The 24,108-nt window shown below is 38.1% G+C and overlaps 1 protein-coding gene across 1 annotated transcript in view; it reads right to left on the bottom strand.

Annotated features, from left to right (window-relative positions):
- Positions 1-24,108, bottom strand: part of NEO1 (neogenin 1) — a 187,651-nt gene that overhangs the window by 137,671 nt on the left and 25,872 nt on the right. Inside the window, exon 5 of the mRNA XM_043980302.1 lies at positions 20,644-20,780. Coding sequence (XP_043836237.1) covers positions 20,644-20,780 — 137 coding nt within the window. The remainder of the gene's footprint in view (positions 1-20,643; positions 20,781-24,108) is intronic.

The raw sequence follows: 24,108 nt of genomic DNA, 5'->3' as shown, positions 1-24,108 counted from the left end.
AAGATTCAGAGGATAAAACAAAAATTAAAAGAATCCATTGATCATATCCTTAAAAAGACCGCAAAATGAAAACTCCCAAGAATATTCTAACCAAATTCCAGAGTTCCCAGATCAAGGAAAAAATACTGCAAGCAACCAAGAAGAAACCATTCAAATATCATGGAGCCACAGTCAGGAAGATACAAGGTTTAGTAGCTTCCATATTTAAGGAGTGAAGCGCTTGGAATATAATATTCCTGAAGGCAAAGGAGCTAAGATTACTACCAAAAATAACCTAACCAACAAAACTGAGTATAATAATTCGGGGGGGGGGGCAGCTAGATGGCGAAGTGTAGGTTAAAGCACTGGCCCTGGAGTCAGGAGTACCTGAGTTCAAATCCGGCCTCAGACATTTAACACTTACTAGCTGTGTGACCCTGGGCAAGTCACTTAACCCCAATTGCCTCACTAAAAAAAAAAAAAAAATTTCAGGGGGATAATGGATATTTAATGAAATAGAGAACTTTCAAGCATTCCTGATGAAAAGACCAGAGCTGAATAGAAAGTTTGACATCTAAACACAATACTCAAGAAAAACACAAGAAGGGAAACATTAAAGAGAAATCATAAGTGACTCAATAAAGTTAAACCATTTACATTCCTATGTGGGAAGATGACATATCCAACTCCTAAGAATTTTATCATTATTAGGACAATTAGAAGGAGGATATGAGTGTGAGTTTGCTATGATGGAAGAATCTCAAAAAAAAAAAAAAATGAAGGGGAGAGAAAGAGGAATGTACTGGGAGTAGGGGAAGGGAGTGAAGAATGGGGAAAATAGGGGTAGCCAGGTGGCGCAGTAGACAGAGCAATGGCCCTGGAGTCAGGAGTGCCTGAGTTCATATCCAGCCTCGGACACTTAACACTTACTAGCTGTGTGACCCTGGGCAAGTCACTTAACCCCAATTGCCTCACTAAAAAAAAAAAAAAAAATTTCAGGGGGATAATGGATATTTAATGAAATAGAGAACTTTCAAGCATTCCTGATGAAAAGACCAGAGCTGAATAGAAAGTTTGACATCTAAACACAATACTCAAGAAAAACACAAGAAGGGAAACATTAAAGAGAAATCATAAGTGACTCAATAAAGTTAAACCATTTACATTCCTATGTGGGAAGATGACATATCCAACTCCTAAGAATTTTATCATTATTAGGACAATTAGAAGGAGGATATGAGTGTGAGTTTGCTATGATGGAAGAATCTCAAAAAAAAAAAAAATGAAGGGGAGAGAAAGAGGAATGTACTGGGAGTAGGGGAAGGGAGTGAAGAATGGGGAAAATAGGGGTAGCCAGGTGGCGCAGTAGACAGAGCAATGGCCCTGGAGTCAGGAGTGCCTGAGTTCATATCCAGCCTCGGACACTTAACACTTACTAGCTGTGTGACCCTGGGCAAGTCACTTAACCCCAATTGCCTCACTAAAAAAAAAAAAAAAATGGGGAAAATTATCTCACATAAAAGAGGTATTCAAGGGAAATCTTTTACAATGGAGGGGAAATGGGCAGGGGGGGGGGCAATGCTTGAATCTCAATCTTGTCTAAATTGGTTCAGAGAATGAAGAACATATATATATAAACTCAGTTGGGTACAGAAACCTAACTTACCCAAAAAGAAAGTAGGAAGAGAAAGGTATAAGAAAAAGAGGGGAGGGGTAACAAAAAAGGAAGGGTGGATTAAGGGGGACAGTGGTCAAAAGCAAAACAGACTACTGAAGAGGTATAGGATAAAAAGAGAGGAAGATAGAAGAAAATAGGATGGAGAGAAATACACAGTTATTATTCATAACTGTGAATAGGAATGAGATGAACCTATCCATAAAATGGAAGCAGATAGATTAGAAACCAGAATCCAACAATATGTTGTTTATAAGAAACACACTTGAAATAGAAAGACACACACAGAGTTAAAATAAGTTGCTGGAGTAAAACCTACTATGATTCAGTAGAAGTTTTTTAAAAAATGCAAAAGCAAAAACAAAGAAAAAATGCAAAAGCAAAAATAGATCTAATTAGAAGAGATAATCAGAGAAGCATAATTTTGCTAAATGGTACCATAAAAATGAAGTAATATTGAAAATGTTTACAGCGATATTCTATGATAAAGGCCTCATTTCTCAAATATACAGGGAACTAAGTCATAAAAGTTATAAAACTAAGAGCCATTCCCCAATTAACAAATGGTCAAGGGATATGAACAGGCAGTTTTTTAGAAGAAATCGAAGCTATCTATACTCACATGAAAAAAATGCTCTAAATTACTACTGATTAGAGAAATACAAAATTAAAACAACACTGATGTTCACACCTGACAGAAATGACAAATGCTGGAGGGTATGTGGGAAATTGGTATACTAATAAATTACTGGCAGACTTATGAACTGGTGCAACCAATCTGGAGAAGAATTTGGAACTATGCCCAAAAGGCTATAAAATGTGTAATTTAAAATTCTAAATGTGGGTTCTAATCTGTCCTCCCCCTCCCCAGTTTTTTTGGGAAACTGACTAAAATCACTGATAAACGAGTTTAGAATTTTTTTAAGGGTTTACTGAAAGACAGTAAAAGAAAGAGAAAGATTGAGAAGAGATTTCTTATAACCTGGCAATCCTAGCCTTCCTAATATCCCACTTCTGAAGTTCCCTGCCACCATGCCAATGTCTTGCAGCCAAAGAGGCAGCACAGTCCCCCCAGCATCTACTTCCTCCTTCGTGTCCTCCTCCCAGAAATGGAAGGCTCCTCAAGTTGATTGGCTGGTAGCCTTGATAGAGAGTACCCATGAGCAAACGTCACTTCCTGATGCCAAGGACCTTGACCGCATGGCTTTCCCTCAGAGGCCTTCTCCTCATAGCGGAGCTTTTCTACAGTAAGTCTCCAGCAGGTGGCATCATTCCAATCTTTACAAAAACTGTACACACCTTTTGATTCAATAATACCACTACTAGATCTGTATCTCAAAGAGATCAAAGTAAAAGAGAAAGAACCTATATATACAAAAATACTTAAAGTAGCTGTTTTTGTAGTGGCAAAGAACTGGAAATTGGGATATGTCCATCAATTAGGGAATAGCTGAAAAAGTATGTAATTGTAATGGAATACTATTGTGCTATAAGAAATGACAAGCAGGATGGTTTCAGAAAATCCTGGGAAGACCCATATGATCTTAATCCGGGAGATTTACTGTACACAGTAACAGCAACATTGTAATGATGATCAACTGTAAAAGATTTAGCTACTCTGATTACTACTGTGATCAAAGACAATTCTGAAGGACTCATGATGAAAAATGCTATACACTTATGGAGAACTGACGACCCTGAGTACAAATTGAAATACAATTTTCTCTCTTTTGAAAAAATAATGACAAGGGATAGGTGGCAAAGTTGTGAAAATTTTATCAAAGAGCAAGCATGTTTTAAGAGTCTTTAAGTGTGGAGCACTGGGCTAAGGACTAGGGACACAAATATAAAAATTAAAGTCTTCCCAATTGATAAGTGGTCAAAGAATATGAATGGACAATTCTGAAGGAAAAAAATCAAGCTATGTAGGGCTACATGACAAAAATGTTCAAAATCACTAATAGGGGAATAAAAATTAAAGTCTGCTGTTCTACCTCCCATCTATCAAATCAGTAAAACTGACAAGGTAGAAAAGTGTTGACCTGGATTCAAGGTAATTGGCAAGGGAGAAAATTGTACATCTGGATTCAAATGGTGGAGGGGCTGCAAGAAAATATGCACATATAGCTGTGAAGTGGTATAGCAATTATGGAAAATAATTTGGAATCATGCCTCAAAAGTTTCTAAATTATGCACATCCTTTGACCCAACAATACAACTACTAGGCTTTTCCCAAATAAATCAAAAAGAGAGGAAAAGGTCTTATATGTACAAAAATAATTATAGCTGCTCTTTTTGTAGTGGCAAAGAACTGGAAACTAAGGGGTAACCTTCAGCTGGAGAATGGCTGAATGAATTTTAGTATACATGTAATGAAATACCATTGTACTTTAAGAAATGATAAAAGATATAATTTTAGAAAAACCTAAGTATGAATTTACAAAGAGTGAAATGACTAGAATCAAGAGAACAATTTCTATTATTACAACATTGTAAAAATGAACAATTCTGAAAAATTTATGAACTGTGATCAATATATAATTCCAGAGGACTGATGATAAAGATGGTAAAGAATGTATGTATACACACACATACGTATACTTTATACTTACTACTGCTTAGTACTGTCAACTGCTTCTAAAAACAAATTCATCAATTCTCTACTGGATTTCAAAGGCTAAAAAATTGTGCACCATTTCTTTATCAGAAGGGTTTCTATAAAGAGGAGTTAGCTTAAGTTCGGAGCTCTTCTTTATAATGCCATAGTAGGAAACTAAAATTACTATCAAATATCATCGAGTCAGTCTATACTAATTTGGAATTCTGGATAAGAGATGGACTCTGCTTTGCAAGACCCTTCTTTCGAATACCTTCCTAGCTAACTTTATGAGCAAAATTACAGCCTCAATGTATAAAATACTTAAAAATAACATTAATGCCTGGCATTTATATACGGCACTTAAGTCTTTACATGTTCTTTTGACCTTCCAAAAGAATCTTTATGAGGTTTGAGTTATTATCCTTATTTTATAGATGAGAAAATTGAAACAGAGAGAGATTAAGTAGCTTACCTGAGGTTGGAGTTATTGAGTATCTAAGGTAATATTTGAACTCAGGTCTTCCTGCTTCCAAGTCTAGTACTAAGTCTACTGTCACCTAGAGTTCTCCAGTATACTTAAAAGTTTACCAAATAAATTAATGTTCAAATTCCTTCCATTGCTTTAGAATGACCTATTTATAAAGCAATAATTGATATGCTAATTAAAAGGTGTTCTCCATTAATTAAAGCCTCATTTAAAAATTATTTTAAATTTAAACTATCTTTTCCCAATTAGTCTAGGTTAGAGTAAGAAACACATATAGTTTCACTTATTATATTTGGTAAATCAGTAAAATTTAAAATATAATTAGATAAAAATGTTCTCATTTTTCTTCACGGCTTACAGACCTTAAGCCATTAGCTGGTAACCACAACACTACTTAATTTTGACACATGCAGCAGAGTCCATTTAAAATGCTTCTCATTCACAATGTAGATGTTACTAAGTAAATAAATTCTTTAAAGGACTATTTGGGGGGGGGATTATAAAAAATTTCTAAATTTGCCAATTACATTTCTCTTTCCAGAATTAAAACAAAAATGCCTTCAAAAATGTTCTCTTAGATTTCAACAAGCTCAGTAGTTAGTATTCATACCAATTAAACAAATGTAAGTACAGATGTTTGTGGTAGGGAAGTCAAATTGATAACCAGAGAGCAAATGAGTCAATTACCATAGAAAATAAGATTTGTAATGGAAGATTATGTGTCTCCTTACCAAAGAGATAATTAAACTTCAAAGAATCCTTGGCAGTTCAGTCTTACCTCCTGATCCCTTCTAATGGCATTACCATACCAAAGACAATTTTAATTGCTAAATGCTCAAGTGGAATTTAACATGTAGAATATATTATACTTGTATGGACCTTTTTTTAGAAACCTCATTTAATTCCCTCACTGTTGGAAAGTACTTTAAATGCAGAAAAGCAAACAATCAATTCCAGTGGAAACCAATGTGTCCGTGAATAGTTCAGCCCTGAAGATTCATTGTTTCCTTCCCATGCCATGATTTAAGGGTGTCTGACAGCTTTCATTGGTAGTTCTGTTTATGAAGTTTCCATTTCTTGAATTTTATACACTGCTAAGCTTTCATGGGCACAGTACTAAAAGAGAGTTGTCTGGCTATTGTGAAGCACTTCTTTTGCAATGCTATGGCTCTACAAAATAGAAAATTAAAATTTTAACAATCTCTAGACCTTTAAAGAAAGTTTCTTGTCAGTCTGCTTAATCCAGCTCCTTGTATTGTTTTCAACTAATGGAGTAAAAAAGTTATTTCTTAAGAATTACTTAAGAAGCTTCCCCTTTTTATGAATTAGAACTTTTCTTGGATCTCCAAGAACATGAAATTATAAGCATACTTCAAAATGATTAACAATTAGATACCCTAGAATGGAATAATATTACATGAATAAGTATCCTGAAATTTTTTTTATTTTTCCTCCTCTTTTTCCCCTTGCCAAGCTAGAAATTATCTACATGCCAATCTCACCTGATCTCACATAACAATTTGTACAACTCCAGCATTTAATAAAATCAAATTTCTATGAGATCTAGTTGTGTGAATGATCTCTACTATAATTTTTGATAGAAAAGAGGAAAGTCATGTATGTGCTGCAATGTACCTTAAAGAGTTCTGAGAAATAAAAACGTAGTATCCCATTGATTAAAATTTTCCAAGGGAAGTCAATCCAAAGAAGATGGAAATAATCAAGGATAAAAATCCGAAGGCAGAGAAGTAAATAACACCACAGTGGTACTAAAGAAACCAAACACAAGTTAGTAAACCCACCAAATGAGACTGAAATACACATTCAGAAGACAGAAGCAAGGACAAAAAACACAAGATGAATATAAAAAATTGGCAAGGTACCATAAGAAGTTTCATGGTTTAAAAAAGCTCAGAATGAAATGAACCTTGCCAAGAAAATAAAGAATAACAAGATAGGTTTTCATAAGATATATTGGGAAAAAGATAAAGAACAAACAAAAGACAGGATAACAGTGGCTCAAAGGACAAGAGAAGCGCTATGAACTCCTTCTGATTCCGTTTTCTCTACTAAGGAGAATCAATAAGCAAAGACTGAGCTGACAGACCAGACAAGTAAGGCAAGGTAAGAGCATCTAGCAGCTACGGATAGGTTCAGAACACTTGGCCCAGATGAACTGCATTCAGATGTGTGTGCTGAACCACTGCACTACTTCATCAGAGATTACAAAGAACAGAAGCAACACAGGACTAGAAAAGGGATTATGTAGTTATTTTTTTAAAAAAGGAGGAGACTAGAGCCTGCAAAAAGCCAGTAAACTCGACTTCAAATTCTGAGAAAATGCCAAAATTCAAGAGATAAATTAGTGAACATCTAGAAAAGGAAGCAGTGATTATCAAGTACCAACATGGCTTCATCAAGCCATGACCTCACTCCCTTTTCTAAAATGATTACTCTCAGGGGAATACTCTCTACCTATATTTTACAAGTCTTTCTCTTGGAGAAGATGCTATGGGTTAAGAATAGTAATGGTTTTAGATAGAATTAAATGGGAATAACAAGGACCTAAAGAGTGGTTATTAATAATTCAATGTCAGCTTTGCAAGAGGGCTCAGCAAAGAACTCTCATCTTTTCCCATTTTTATCATTAAAGTAGATAAAGAGATAGATGACATGCTTATCAACTATGCAGATGGAACAAAGTTGGGCGGGCTAACAAACATCCTGGAATACAGAATGGGAAGATGGGAGTGCTAGAGGGGGAAGAGCTGAAGATGTTCACCAACAGAATTTAATGAGATTCAATAAGAATCGATGTGAAATTGTACACCTGGATTCAAAATATCCAACCCACAAGAGTAAGATAGGTAAGGTCTAGGTAAACAGTTATCCTGGGGTTGCACAAAGAGCAGCTCAGCTTCCAGGAATATAGAAGGGATAGGCTCATAGCACTTTGTCTGATTGTATTTTAGGAAAACCATATCTTAACTGACTGAGTTAAGTAAAAACTAGCTGGAATGAGTAGGAGCTATTTGGCCCTGAAGATTTAGGGGACGTGATAACTCTATTTATGTGTTCTAATTAATCTGTTCTTGTCACAGTGATTTTGCTCTTTTGTTGTACTCTCATGCTTCATGCGTATAGAGTGTTTAATAAATGCCTGTGGATACGGATGAGGACTGCACGCATCCCTTCTCTCCACTCACACGATCACTGCCTGGTACAGGTCCTCACCAAGCCTCCCCAGAGCAACTTTAACAGCCTTCTAGGTGCTATTCTCCCAGCCTCAAGACTCTTCCCACATTAGTCTCCTCTCCACTTAGCTGCCAAGACAATTTTCCTAAATCATGGTCTGGCTAGGTCAGAGCTGCCTCTCGGTAAAAGGAGCGCCAGGGGCTGCCTACTGCTTCTAGGCTCAAATATGAAAGCCTCTGTTTAGCACTTAGAGCTTTTAATAACATGGTCTCTTCCTCCCTTCCCAGTCCTTTTACATTGCCTCCCCTTCTGAGTACTCAGCTTGCTTGCTGCTCCTCCCACTAACACTCCATCTCCAGACTCTGGGCATTTTCACTGGCTGTGAACATCTAGAATGTTCTTCCTCACCACCTCTACCTCTTAGCATTCCTGGCTTCCTTTAAGACTGCTCAAATTCTACTTTCTGCAGGACTCTCCTGGTATTCCCAGTACTTTCTCTTAGATTACTTTTATCTGCTCTGTATCTATCTTGTAGACATCTAGTAATTCACATGTCTCTCCCATTAGAAGGGCAGAGCTTGATTTTGCCTTTCTTTGCATTTCCAGTGGTTGATGCAATTCCTGGTGTTGTCTAAGGGCTTAAAGAATGCTCGCTGATCTCCAAATCTATGATCCAGATTTTAACCCTTCCATACCTTTTCATCATCTTCCCCTATCTATAAAGTGAGAATGACATGGATATCTTTGATTACTACGGATTTCTGAAAGACATAATGCATGAGTTTAGGAACTTTGGAGTCCTGCAAACAAAGAGCTTTATTCACACCATTCATTCATGTAGTCAAGATCACAAAAGGAATATTGATCCTGATTAGTGTGGAAATTTATTGTGATTTGGGGACCCTACCTTTGGCTGAGATTGGAAAGCCTTAGGCCCTCAGGGTCTCTTCCCCTTCCACTCTGCTTCAGCTGAGCCCCAAAGCCCCAGGGGCTGTACAAGACAGGCTAGTCCAGGCCAGGCTCTGGTGTAGCCCATGCCAAGGTCCCAGGCACACAGCAAGGGCACGGGCCCCTGGAGCCCTGGGTATGGTACTCACAAGACACCTGAGAGTCCCCTCCCCCCAGTCGCAGCCCTAACTGGCAGATTAGCTTGGTGCATGTGGGGGGCACAAAAAGCCCTGAGATTTGAGTGGAGAGAAAGATATATATAGACCTGGGAGTTAGAAAGCAAGAAGGGACAAAGGCCGAAGGACAAAATTAGGAGGCCGAAGGACAAGATTAAGGAGGACCCGGGAGACTAGAGACAGCAGGGGGGCTGACGAGACGAATGGAACAGAGAAGGACACTGGAGCACTAGGAGAACGGAAGGAAAGGTCAGTGAGAGAGAAACACAGGGGTTCAGCGGTGGCAGTAAGAAGAGCAAAGTTAGAAGCAGGGGGATAGACAAAGTGAAAGGGGCTTGGAGTTAGAAGTGAAAGTGAAGCAGGGAAGCTGGAGTGAAGAAGAAAAAGAGTGAAAGTTAGAGAAAGGTGGAGCATATCCTAAGGCAAGAGGCAGCTACAGCCCTTATTGTATTAAAAAAGTTCCAGGTGCAAGAAACAGAAGGAATGCAATCAGGTTGTACATTTTATTTCCCAGTATTCATAATTTTAAATTGTTACTCATAAATAAACTCTGCTTTGATTATTTAGTTAAGAGGCTTCTTCTTTTGGGGGGGGGCGGGGCAATGGGGGTTAAGTGACTTGCCCAGGGTCACACAGCTAGTAAGCGTCAAGGGTCTGAGGCCAGATTTGAACCCGGGTACTCCTGAATCCAAGGCTGGTGCTCTATCCACTGCACCACCTAGCAGCCCCAGTTAAGAGGCTTCTTAATCCTTTGCTTATCAATTTGGGAGCAGTGTGGAGAAATTTTAAGTGGCCCATACTAAGTTAATAGCAGTCAGATAGCCAGTGAGTCAAAAGTCCCCAGATGAGTCCTCCAGTCAGATTAGTCCCCCCCCAAATTAGCCGTAGTCATTCAAAATATTTCTTTGTTAGAGATGAAATGAGGACTCTGGAACCTGCATTTATAATTCACAGGAGATTTTCTGGGAACAATTCCTGATTACAAGAGCTAGAAATCATCTAGAGTCCAAATGAAAAGAAAGCAGTCATGTGCTACCCAGGTTAAGTTTCCGGGAAACAGAGAACAGTTGAGGACAACAAGGCCGTATTGCAAAAAGCAGAATAACATGCAAATGAAGACGTTAATTTACCCATACAACTGGTGCTCATGGAGATCATTGTACTACCTACCAACTAGTGCGGGGAGGAGATGAGTCTCAATCCTAGAAGACTTTTAATGAGTTTTTCCCTGGAAGAAGTGTTTATCTATTCTTCTCAACTGCACCAATAACATGAACTAAATGGCAGCATTCTTTTTGGCAACGAAGAGCCACAGAAAAGGTTGAAGAAGATGAAGTGAACTGCAAGCTCAGAATGAGTATACAGTGATAGCCAAAAAAGGTTCAGAATGAAATTTATTTAATGAGTGTACACATATACATACATACACACACACACATATGTACACGTGTATATCTGTGTACACACATAATTATATATCAATATAGATATAAAGATATAGAGATATATCCCCCGCCCCAAATGATCATCACTTACACACAGTGTTAGCTCCCTGCCTCACCAAATGAATTCTATTTTTTTTTAACCAAATGAATCCTATTAACTATCATGCTGAGAGAATATGGTAGAGAAGAGAAAAGGCCAGCCTAGGAGTCAGAAAGATCTAGATTCAAGTCCTAATCCGGCAGAGACACAATTTTTGTGACCATGGGCAGTTTGCTTAACTTCTGAATCCACTCAGTCCATCTCACTTTAAAAGTGGTTTGTTTTCGGGGAGGGGCATGAAGGGAAGAAGAGGCAGAGATGAAAAGAAATGAGATAGAGATATAATATGTGTGTATATGTATGTATACACACACACACACACACACACACACACACACACACAGAGGCAGCTAGGTCAGCCCTGGAGTAAGAAGGACCTGATTTCAAATCTGGCTTCAGACACTTAAGGAGTTTAGACAGAAAAACGGGAGACACATGATGACAGCTAGTGGAGACGGGTGCATCAGGTGAGGGGTTTTTGATGACAGGGAAGACATGGGCATGTTTGTAGGCGGTAGGGCAACAGCCAGTAGATGGAGAGATTGAAGGTTACTGAGAGAGTAGGAATGGCAGAGACAGAAATAAGCTGGACAAGATGTGATAGGAAGTCTTGGTAAGAAGGGCCATCTCTTCATGTGAGATAGGGATGAAGAACAAGATAATGTCAGAAGGCAACTGAGTGATGCGAGATGCCATTATTATTATCATCCCCATTTTACAAAAGAGAAGGTTCCAGTTTAGAGACATTAAGTTATTTGTCCAAGGTCACTTGGCTAGTAAATATTTAAGGAAGGTTTCAAACCCCGGTGTTCTGATTCTAAGTTCAGTGCTCTATATATCATTCTACTTGGCATGAAACAACCTACTATCATCAACAGACTAATTTTCAAATCAGAAGTTTTGTGTATAGTCAGATCATCAACTGACTACTTAGAGGAAAGATTAAAATCAGTTTAGAAGTTTAGATAGTTTAGAAAAAAGGAAACAGGAAAATACTTCGCATAATTACACAGTCAAAAAAACTACTGATTTTAAAACATGGAAAATGGCTAAAGAAGGGACACTGACTCTCTACAGAACAATTTCCAATATAAATTGAGCTAACAAAGAAATTACTAAAAGGATGAAGCTAAAAGACTTCAGAAATCATGTAAGTAGGCAAACACTCTGCTATCCAGAGGCCAAGCTTTCCTATATAGAAGTTTGAATGTGAATTTGGCAGGAAATGAGACACTTGGAATTCACTCAAGAACTAACAAAAATTGCTTACAGAAAGGATATTCAGTAAGGATAAAACACTGGCTCAGGTAGACAAGACCCCCTTCCTTGCCACAGAGAATCACATCAGGTAAGTAGGCAGTGTACAATGACTCAGAAAGTCCTGAACCATTTATCAAGTTTGAGGGCCACTGGCCATTCTTGGACTGGCTTCTTTTATGTCCTTAGGTGACCAGGCAGCTATGTCAATGGCTGGGCAGAGCAGGGGGGGGATGGCAGAAGGGGAGAAAATCATGGAGGAGAGATCCTGGTAGATTTTGATTCTAGCACATATGCCTATCAAGTAATGGAGTAGCATATATTGATCACCACAGGTTATCTCCAGTTAGGACAAACAACTATGTTAATCTCCTTTATATGGAATCAAATAGTAATCTTTCCCTAGACACTCAGTTCAGGTGATTTTATTTCCTATTGCCCAGACCAGTTCTAGTGAAGGCAACTTACCTTCCTTGATAAGCAATCTATTAAACTGAATATTTCTTGAAGATCAATTTCTCAAAAACTGTATCTATTAAAGGTTTTTTTTAAAGTATTCCAGCTGAGAAAGTAAATTACAGTTTGCTTATAGAAGAGGAATGGAAAAAACACCCTTAAAGTGAATATTAACACTAAATTGTGAATAAATACTATACATTACCATATTGGATACCCTCTTCAAATCCTTTCAGTATCATCAGTGAAGGACTGGGACTGAAATTTTTCGTCTTTTTTATTTTGGGGATTCTTAGTGTACCTTTACATATTAATAAGATGATTAAGTACAATTATCCTTTGAATATTAAGGCAGCCTATTCTCAGCAACTTGAAAAATCTAAGTCAAATACTAGTTACAGAAATGTGGCTAAATCCCTCATATAATTTTCCCCTATTTTGAACAGATGTACATTAATGCATATACTGATTTTAGCTTTGATTTAAAATTAATATGCAAATTTAAGTTAGAGAATAAATTAAAATCCCAATGGTGACAGATAATTCATGACATTTCCAGAGGGAGGATTGAAAATAGAGGAGATTCTGAAAGCAAAGAATGCTTTTATGAATACATCTGTTCTTGTTTCCCTGTTGGTGTCATTTAATGGAACCTATCCTAGTTCAAATTCAAAATGTGCCTATTTTTCACAAAATCAGTTAGTAATACCTTAATTTTTTCTTCTTTGATAAATGTAACTTTGTTTTAAAAATGAAGGTATGGAGAATATGGAAACATTCGAATGTGTATTTGCATGATTACATTTCATAGTTTCTAAGTTCCCAAGAAGGATATATTTTGGGAGGGGAGAGGGAGAAAGAATATCACAAAAAGAAAAATTTCAAATAAATCATTGACTTGTAACTTGAAGGACTGATTTGTTACTTATCAAGAGAGCTACATATAACATGTAATTAAGCTGTGTGGAGGATGATTCAGCTAAGGGTGATGATTTATCATTAACTTTTTTTCTTTAAGCTACCAAATTAATGCCTTAATTCCAGAGATGAAAAAGTTCTTCTTAGACATATTTGGCAATTAGCCTGCTGCTACTGAAATACTCATTAACAAATAGTTACCACTAGACATAAGAAAATATTAGCTAGTAGAGTGAAAAGAACATTGGTCAGTCAGGTAATAATTCTGGGTTCAGGTGCTTTAGAGAAGTCATTTTGCTGATCTAAGCCTAGATTTCCACATCTCTATGATTAGGGTTGAGGAGGAAGAACAAAATGGTGTCTATGTTCTTTCCTATATCTATGGTGAGACACTCAGATTTCCAAAAATTGCAGAGAAGATATTTTTAAAAAGCAAGCAACTTTGGTGTACATAACTTTGTGCTGCGATCAGATTATATATCATTGTTTTTGTAAAGAACTGTGTTAACTGATTGCTAATACTCTAACTAAAAGAACTGTGCCAAGGAAAGCCATTCTCTTATTATACTTTCCATTGAAGAACTGTATGTAATTCAAAAAGTGAACTGTTATTCCCACTACATGCAATACTCTTAGAAGAATTCTCTAAAAGTGGATGAGTATAGGGATAGAACATGTTCAATCTTTAAAAGCATTTTAGATATAATTATGAAAAGTTATGCTTAAGATGTGTTTCATACTTTTTTTCCTTTTCTTTTCTTTTTTTTTTTTTGGTGAGGCAATTGGGGTTAAGTGACTTACTTGCCCAGGGTCACACAGCTAGTAAGTGTCAAGTGTCTGAGGCTGGATTTGAACTCAGGTCCTCCTGAATCCAAGGCCAGTGCTTTATCCACTGCACCACCTAGCTGCCCGTGTTCCATACTTTTAAATTTTTTTTTTTTACTTCTAGTAGCTCATTTGTCTGCATTTTAGTCCCAGTAACTTCAGAATACCATTGGCTAAACTGTCACCTGCACCAGTGGAGGAAACAGTCCAAACAATGAAATCACAGTCTCAGAGAATTATATTTAGGTCTATTGGGTAACACGAATTTACTATGTAGTATAAAAAATTGTTTTTCATCAATAACTTACCTCTTTTGTTAATCTGCAGGGGGCAATCCCTAATTCTAAATAATATCTGACAAGGCTAAGAGGATATAGGTCTCCTGACTCAGTTTCCTTATTCATTCATCAAACACCAAGATATTAGTATGTAAAAGCACAGAACTCCTTAGTGTATAGGAGATACAAAGATGAATAGAATCTCAAAGGGTTAGGAGCTGGAAAGAGCTTGAAGGTCCTCTACTTCAACAGTCTCATTTGAGAAATGAGGAACCTGAGAGGCTTCTCAAAGGTCACAGAGATGAAGCACTTGAATGCAGGCCCTCAGATCTACCCCTGTAGTCCCATCTTCTTTCCACTAGACTATACTGGCTCTAGGGGGATAGATGACACATTCTCCAGTGTGGAAAATGAACACTATTTATTCTAATGCTTGGCCCTCTATCAAAGGAGCCTGAAGAATGTGAACTACAGGTAAGTAGTGCTTCTTCCATCCAATGACTGGCAAATAATCACCACTTTTCCTATTCCTTTGAATTCAAAGTCAAAGTTGCCAAAGCAAACCCCCCTCCCAGGTCACTTCTCCTTCCTCTCATATCCATTCAATTCTACTTGTATCCTCCCCTTACAATGTATCCTTTGGAACCTCGATTCAATTGTTAACAAGGGTCCCTTCATTCCAGAATTCCTTTTATAGTCGTTCCATACTGTCATTCACATAGACTCGGTTCCATCCAAGAGAACAAGCTGACATCCAGCATGGGGTACAGCTTCTTCCATGTACCCTGAGAGTTGGCAAGAGGAAACGGGCTTGTTCCTTTTCTTCAATGCCATTTCCAGACCCACTCCTGCTGCCATCTATCAACAACTTCTTTAAGGCATATTCCATCTGCCTGTAAAATGCAGTGCAGACCCTTACTGCAGGCATCCACTGGCCTTCACAGCATTGTCCAGGGCTCACCATCTTCTCCTCCAACCCAAACACTGCCTTCATATTTAAGGATTTCAGTAAAACTGGACTCCCCCTCAAACATCCTGGCTTTGGATCCAGTTCTTCAGCTGCATGAAATACATCTCCACTAGTAACCCCAAATCATACCATACATCTCATTATTAGCCATAATTGTGCCACTTATGACCTAGAATGCTAAAATTCCTCTCTGAACAACATTTTTTCTTCTTCCATCTCTTTTTCTGCCTTAAGTCTGCCTCAAGACCCCTAAGTTTATTTTTCATGCACACTGAAACCTTCAGTCCTCCACCATATCATAAATACTGTCAGGTCTCACTTGTTTCCCATTATATTCCTGAACATAAAATTAAAGCAAGTCATCTATCACCCTTTCTTCTTCTCTGGATTTTCATGATTGCATGTCCTTGTCACTATTCAAATGTCCTAATGTGTGTGTCTGACCATGCCACCTCCCTCTTCAATAAACCCTGCTAGCTTCCCAGCTTCTGCAAAATTAAATAAAAATCCTGTGTGGTATTTAAAGCCCTTCATCACATGTTCTCCCCCCCCCTTATAAACACACACACACACACCACATAGCCTGTGATCCAATGACACTGGAGTCCTTGTTCTTCCTCAAACAAGATACTCCATATGCTAAGTTTTTTTATAAACTCTCTCTTCATCTCTATCTCCTGGTTCCCTTCAAATCCTGGCTAAAACGCCCCTTTCTACAGGACGTTCCTGACCCCCCTAACTCCAGCAGCTTTCCCACTGACTGTCTCCAGTTGACTGCGCCTACAGCTGGCTTGTCCATAACCATTTGCATGTTGTTTCTCCCATAGAATGTAAGACTCTTGAGAGCAGGGGCTGTTTTCTGCCTAGCATGGCGCCTGACATACAACAGGCACTTTATAACTGACTCAAATAAAATCAAAATCAGACACTGGGCTCCAAGGCTCATTACCAGCAACAACAATGGATCTCTCTGCACCCTTCTTGTCTCACAGCTCATATAAGGAAGCATTTCCAGGTGGCTTCCCCAACCTAAATACGTGAAGAGATGTTCTCTATAGCAAGTAGAAAAGAATACCATAATCACAGGATGAAAACTTGACCAAAGGGAACAGTGTAAGAGCCCTCTAGGAGACAGGAAAGGGTGGAAGTGAAAAGGAATGGGTTAGATTTATAAAGTTCCGGAATTTTGTAGATGGAAAAAATGACAGATTGTTTGTGTGACAGTGGGTGATGACAGTCAAAGCGAACCTGTGGATGCTCGTCTTTAACAAAATTAACTTTTTATTTGATGAAATGGTAAAGTCATCCATTATTAGGGTTTAGGATGGAGTTGAGCTGGAGAACTGGGGAGACTGCTGATCGTGACAATAGGTAGTTATGGTCAGGGGATACTTCATCTTTTAAGACTAGTGTAGCAACTCCCTCCACCATCCCAGATAACTCCTGTACAAAGAACAGGGAGGTGGAATGGAGAGAATGTTAGATGTGGAGTCTATTCTAGCCCTGATCAATTACCAAGAACCTGCTTATCTCCCTAATAGATAAAAGACATCATACTATACAAAGTACTGGGGAAAAAGGTCTCAAGAAGTTGACAGTCTTAAAGGAAAGGTAATGAGAATCATCTCATATCTACCTTTCCTGCCCTAAGCTCTCTGCTGGCCTCCAACTGCCTTTCGAACATCTCAAACTGGATGTACAGAGACATCTTAAACTCAACATAGCCAAAACTGAACTTGTTAACTTCCCTTCTAAATCCCACTCCCCAACTTCTCTATTACTGTCAAGGACAACACTGAAGTATTCCCTGTTTCTCCTTTATAGAGCATGTTTGTACCTCCTAGTTTGCTTCTTACATTAGACTGTAAACTCCTTGAGGGCAAGAACTGCCTTTTATCTATTTCTGTATCCCTAATGCTTAGAACAGTGCCTGGCACATAGTGGCACTTAATAAATGTTTGTTATTTATTGGCAGATCATTCTTTAACAAAGTCTTGAAATAAATTAATCAGTTTGGCTATATGTCATAAGAAAATGACACTGCAGAGTTAAGTTTCTGTTCCAGAATAGGAATTATACTTCAAATTTCAGTAAATGTTTCAAGAGAAAGGGAAAATTCCCATTAAACTCATCATTCACTACATTATCTATAATCTATAACAAGACAGGAAAAACATGCAGTTGACTAATTCACGTCATAATATGTGTAGGCATCCCATGAGTTGATGATAAAACAATAAATTTGAAATATTTACCAGATGAAGAGTGCACTTGTAACCCTGTCAGTATCTGCCAGCATGGCGCTTCCTGTAGACATAACTTGATAAAAATTAACTGAAGCCAGACAACTGTGGCTTAGAAATATTCAATTCTGTTTCCCTTCAATTACTTTGTACCATCATTCACACTTTACCTAATGGAAATCTAATGGACACTTCAGTTAGAGGGTAGAGTTGAAGCAAAAATTTCCATATTTGTTTTCAGCCCATACCCTCTTATCTACAGATAAGAGAAAAAAGCCTAGATCTATAAGGAAATGTCCACAGGAAGTATTCGAAATAAATAACAACTGACAGTTGCACAGCACTTTAAAGTCTGGAAAGTACTTTACATACCTTCTTTTATGTTAGCCCTGCACAAGCTCTGTGGGTTACATATTGGAGGTGGTGTTTTCTTCCCTACTGTCCAGTTAAAGAAACCAAAGCTCAGGGAGATTAAGTCAATTTGTCGATGGACATACAGCTTGTAACTGGCAGTGAACAGGACCAAGCCCAGGTCTCCCAGGCTCAAACTGAGCCCCCAATCCACTACACCAACCTGGTCCTTTACTCAGTTTCATCTTTCACAATTGAGCAAATCTGGAGAGGAACCAGTTAGCTTTCTACCTAACAGTAGAATACCAGACTATGCACATTGACGGGCAGTTAAGTGCTTATCATGGGCCAAGGATTGTGACAAGGGATAATGCTCTATTTAATAAGTAATAATATCCTCGACACTTTTTTCAGTTTCTGAAATGATATTTTAGGTTAATTTAAGATAAAGAAATGGTCTGTACTTAGGATTCTTTTTAAAAATACTGTAGCAAGAATGATTTTTTTTTTAAGTGAGGCAATTGGGGTTAAGTGACTTGCCCAGGGTCACACAGCTAGTAAGTGTTAAGTGTCTGAGGCCGGATTTGAACTCAGGTACTCCTGATTCCAGGGCCGGTGCTCTATCCACTGCGCCACCTAGCTGCCCTGCAAGAATGATTTTTAAAATTTAACATGCAACTCTATCTGTTTTTTAACACTGACCTGTCATCAAAGAAATTTTAGTCATCTAGAAAAATGAATGATAAAAGTAATTTTAAAGGTCATATCTGATCCAAATAAAAAATGGAATATTAAAAAGACTCTAATTTACTAAAACATAATTTCTCAAAGTGTATTTTGAGTAATATGAATGAAATAAGACAAGTTTTATGTTAGTGATTGTCAGCTCTAAATCTAGGATTCTATGATCTACTTTGAATGAAGGCTATCACACAACTAAGTACAAGGATCTATCCTGGGCCCTCTTTAATGTCCCCCTTCAAAAACGTCCTCACTTTGTGACTCTCAAGACTTCAGTCACAAAAAATGAGGTGAGCTACAGGATGATATCTAGTGGCAGAGACATGGGTATATTTGTAGGACACAGGGAAGCAAATAGTAGACAGGGAGACACTGGAGAGAGGTGAGAGATTGAGAATGACTTGGGGAGTGGGTAGAGAAGCAATATGCTAGAGAAGGCAGAGTGGAATAATATTAGAGTGAATGGGGGTGCGTCTTGGCAAAGAGGAGGACCACTTCATTACATAAGACAGGTGAAGAAGACAGTGGGAGAAAGCACCTGAGGGAGGTGAGATGAGAAACAGGGAAGAAGAGGAAGTTCTCAGAGAATGGCCTCAATTTTTCAGTGAAATATGAGACAATTTTCACCTGGAAGGTGGGAAGCAGGAGGCCCTGGGAGATTTGAGAAAGATGAAAAGATTTGGAAAAGTTACTGTGATGAGATACTAAGGTATACTAAAGTAACTAGGGAGGTATAAAAGGACTGCAGCAGGGAGGGCCTCTTGGTACACAGGGAAGGGGCAGTTAGGTGGTTCAGTGGGTAGAGCACTGGCCCTGAAGTTGGGAGGACATGAGCTCAAATCTCACCTCAGACACTAGCTGTGTGACCCTGGGCAAGTCACTTAACCCTGATTTCCTCAAATAACGAGGGCCATCTCCAGTAGTCCTGATATATATATATCTTGCCACTGGACCCAGATGGCTCTGGAGGAGAGAGTGAGGCTGGTGACTTTGCACAGCCCTCCCTCACTTAAATCCAATTCAAGCAAGTCATGACATCCCCTTGATGTCATGGCCCTCTTCGTGAATGCAGGACAAACAACAACACAGTGAAGCTCATCCACACCTCATCTTGTGAGACCCTCGTCCATTTTCTCCATAAAGCCTCTAAGCTTCACCTAGGTAATATTTCTGATGGTCATTCAGATTCTTCTTGTCAACTGTAGCTCTACAAGATCTCCCCAATATATCCCCTTCTCTCTATTCAGACATCCTAGTTCTGGGATCCTTCTCTACTGTCTGGACCAGTTCAATAATGTCTCTGTGTTTCGTCTTCTCCCCACATGACTGATCTTTCACAAAGTTACCTATTGTTAGTCTCTTCCCTTGAAGATAAAATACAAACTCCTCTATCAGACACTTAAAACTCTTCACAATCTGCCTGTAGCCCATCTTTGCATTACCCTCCTTCCCTCCCCACTTAGATCACAGCAAACAGGCTTCCCAGCTACTTCTTCCAGGGACGTGGCATTTTATCTCCTAATCCAGGCCTTCACAAGGGTGTCCTGCCATGCGGACACTCCTCACCACTGCCTCTTAAAATCTCTGGCTTTGTTAAAGGCTCAGCTCAAATGCAAACCACTATAAGATTTTTGCTGATTACCCCTATATGTTAGTGCCCTGAAATCCTGCAAATTATTTTGTATTTTTTTAATATAAATACTCTGGCTTATCATTTTCATGGTATTTCTCAGAATAATTTCCAAGAATGCTCCCTTTGAGGGCAGGAATTACTTTCCAGTGCCTAGCAAAAAGGAGGTGTTTAATGAATATTTGCTGAATGAATCAATCAGTACAAAAATTATTCTAGTCTAATACTAGCTGGAGTTGACTTTATCCAAAATAGCATGCATGGCTCATTACTACTTCCCCTTTTAGGGGACACAAAAAATGACAGTTGGGGAAGCAACCTCTTCAATAAGGCTTGTTATTTTTGTTTTGTAAAATAAATGTGTATGTACCTTGAACTGTGAGCTCTGCTTGAGCCTCTATTGTCTCATTCCCATTGTCAGCTATGCAGGCGTAGGTCCCAGCATCTTCTTCAGTGAGATCACTGATTTCCAGGTTACTTCCTGCCAGCAGCATCAATCTTTCAGAGCTGCACAAAACAGAATGTATCCGTGACATTAGCTATTGATTAACAAATGATCATCACTAAAAGACTAAAATCTGAAACATTCTCTGAAAAAGAAAAAAATGGCCAGATTATCCTTCGTGGTGTTACTGCCATCGGCGAGTGGAAAGACTTAGAGGCAGAAGCCCTGGGTTGGTGATCCACATAGTCGCTGTACACTTTGTCTCTATGTGCCTTGTTTTTTGCTTCCATAAATGGGGTATCCCTCCTTTTCTACTCAATCAAATGAGATTACATATGCTAAGGGCTGTCACATAAAGTTAAAATACTTTGAGTTTATTTTCACTTGATTTAAGCCTTGCACGAAGATCGAACATTCAAATGTTATAATCTAGTGAGCATTCATGTAGCTCCTTAAGGTTTGTAAAAAACTGTACAAGTCATCTCCTTCTCACAAAAAAACCTGTGAGGTAGGTGTTAGCCTTATCCTCCCCACTTTACAGATAAGGAAACTGAGATTGGGCAGTTAGGTGATAGAGTGAATGGTAGGCTGGGTCTGGAATTAGAAAAACTCATCTTCCTGAGTTCAAATCTGGCCTCAGATACTTACTAGTATGACCTGGGCAAGTCATTTCACACAGTTTGCCTCAGTTTCCTCATCTGTAAAATGAGCTAGAGAAGAAAATATCAAACCACTCCAGTATCTTTAAGAAGAAAACCCTAGGAGCAGCTAGGTGGTACAGTGGATGAAACACCGGCCCTGGATTCAGGAGGAACCGAATTCAAATCCAGCCTCAGACACTTGACACTTACTACCTATGTGACCCTGGGCAAGTCACTTAACCCTCACTGCCCTGCAAAAAAAAGAAGAAAATTCTAAATGGAGTCATAAAACATCAGACACAACTGAAAAATGACTCAACAACAACTAAACTGAGACTGAGAGGTTGACCACGGTCACAGACCTAGTAAGTGTCTGAAGTAGCATTTAAACTCAGATGTTCCTGAATCTACATCCAACAGTCCATCTACTACACCACAAAGCTGCCTCCACTCAAATGTTATTTTAAAAAATGGCTAATTATCACTTTATTACCAAAATGGGCACTTTTGCTGTAAATCACATCAGGTTTTTTCAATATTTCTGAAATGCAAGACATTGGAGGTAACTTCCCCAAACCAATCACTCTCCCAAACACTGATGTTGCATTCACACAGGCCATGTTCTGGTCAGATGTGTGGAGTCTTCTAATGAGAATCACTTGGATAAATGCCTAGAGATCAGTAGTTAAGGAATTTGGATAAAATACATGAGTCCTGGCCAAAGGCTGTCATTCTCCAAAGGAAGGCTGAGAGTTAGAGGGTCTAAGAGCTGAAAAGAATGGTTCACCGTTTGTCTGACACCCACTATCTCCAATATGGCTAGCAAACTCTCACCATTTGACTATTCTACATATTTCTGAACACAAGGCCCAGCAGACAGGGAGCTAGCAATGTCAAATCTTACCTGTGACATGCCCCTGCTATATAAGCCTTTCTCCTACAACTCCATTCCACACTGATCTCCTTATTCTTGGAACTGATATTCCAGTAACACTTCAGAGTTAAAGCATTCTACATTAAATATTTATTCATTCAACAAAGCATTAATTGTGAGGTAAAACCAAAATCACCTATGCTTTCAAAGAGCTTACACTGGAATGGGGAAACAAGTTTATAGACAAAAGTCTATACAAAGCACAGACAAAGCAAACATAAGGTAACCTTGGGGATGGGGGCAGGGGCAGCAAGGAAAGCTCTACAAAGAAAGTGCTGCTTGAGATGAATCTTGAGGGAAGCCCTAGATTACAAAAGGAGGTAAGGAAGGAGAGCATTAAGTAACAGGAAATTTTCGGTTTTACTTTAGTAATTTAATGTGCTATCACATATTCCTTAAACCATTTCTTAATCATTATATTTATTCACAGAAATAAAATGTAGTCAGTGTGAAAACTGACCCTGATGAAATCAACCCCATTTATTTTAGAATTGTTTACTTTTTAAAAAAACATTCTTATAGCCTGTGAAAATTTACATTTTTTCTAAAAAACGTTCAAGCAAATGAGTCTTGTGGAGAAACTTTACCACACATATACCTTCCATCAATCCATATATACAGAATACCCAATGGTGAGAAAAGTAGAAATTAAACTGAGAGAATAAATTAGATTTAAATTGCAAAAATACATATGGATTTAACTGAAATCTTTGCTGAATGCAAGTACCTATCATAAAATATAAGTTTGGTCAGCCAACATCCAGATGGTCTTAAAAAATAACAAAACCACCGTGAAATAAAGTCATGGTATCAGACTCAACTTTTCCTTAAGTGCCTTTAAATGGAAGGAACATCTGGTTGGATGAAATGCTAGAAGAGCCTTGCTACAGGATGAAACAATAAGTGCTGGAAAATGAAGCTTAATTAATGGTTGAAGCATAAACCACTCTTACTCAATAATGGTGTTTAAACAAACATTTCCAATGATAAGGAATTCAATATCCAAAAGGGCAACATGTTTCACTTCTGAAAAGCCCCAATTGTCAGGAAACATTTCCCATAAAAGATGTGCCTCCTTTTAACTTCACACTAGTCCTATTTTTGTTTTCTGGTGTTATATACGATAAATACATAAATTAACATATAAATACATTAACAAGTAAATAAATAAAAATCTAATTCTGCATCTGATGTCAGTGTTTCAAATGTAGCAAAAAGTGGTTTAAAAGTGGTCTCTTTTACAAGTTAAATATCCATTTTCTCCAATCATTCCTTATATGGCTTTGGTTTCAAGTTCTTTACAATATAAACTACTAAGATTATTTAATTACATTCAGTACACATGTTGATTCTGAGATGGTTATAGAACATTCAGTTGAAAATGATGGAAAATAGCTACTATATTAAGAGGTAGGATTTGAACTCTGGTCTTCCTGACTCCAAGTGCAGTGCCCTATCTTCACTGCCATCTATCTCCCTCTTATTACTAGAAAGAGAAATAAAGATGTATAATCAAGGTAAACAAATGAACACATTAACAACATCTGGAAATGTGTCTCATTCTGCACTTCTATACTATTAGTTTCCTTTCAAGAAAGAGGAAGCTTGCTTTATCATCAGCCTTCTGGATTCCATGACTGTTCACTTGTTTAGAAGAATTTTGAAGGATTTCAAAGTTGTCTTCCTTTATATCATTGTGGTCACCATGTAAACTATTCTCCTGGGTCTGCTCATTTCACATGAGTTTTAGTGAGTTTCTCTGAATTCTCCATATTTATCATTACTATTTTACAATATCCTTTTACTTCATTTGCC

This window comes from Dromiciops gliroides, chromosome 2, assembly GCF_019393635.1.
Source record: "Dromiciops gliroides isolate mDroGli1 chromosome 2, mDroGli1.pri, whole genome shotgun sequence".
NCBI classification, from domain to species: domain Eukaryota; kingdom Metazoa; phylum Chordata; class Mammalia; order Microbiotheria; family Microbiotheriidae; genus Dromiciops; species Dromiciops gliroides.
Note: the sequence above shows the minus strand (reverse complement) of the source record. Positions and strands in the feature narration are given on the sequence as shown.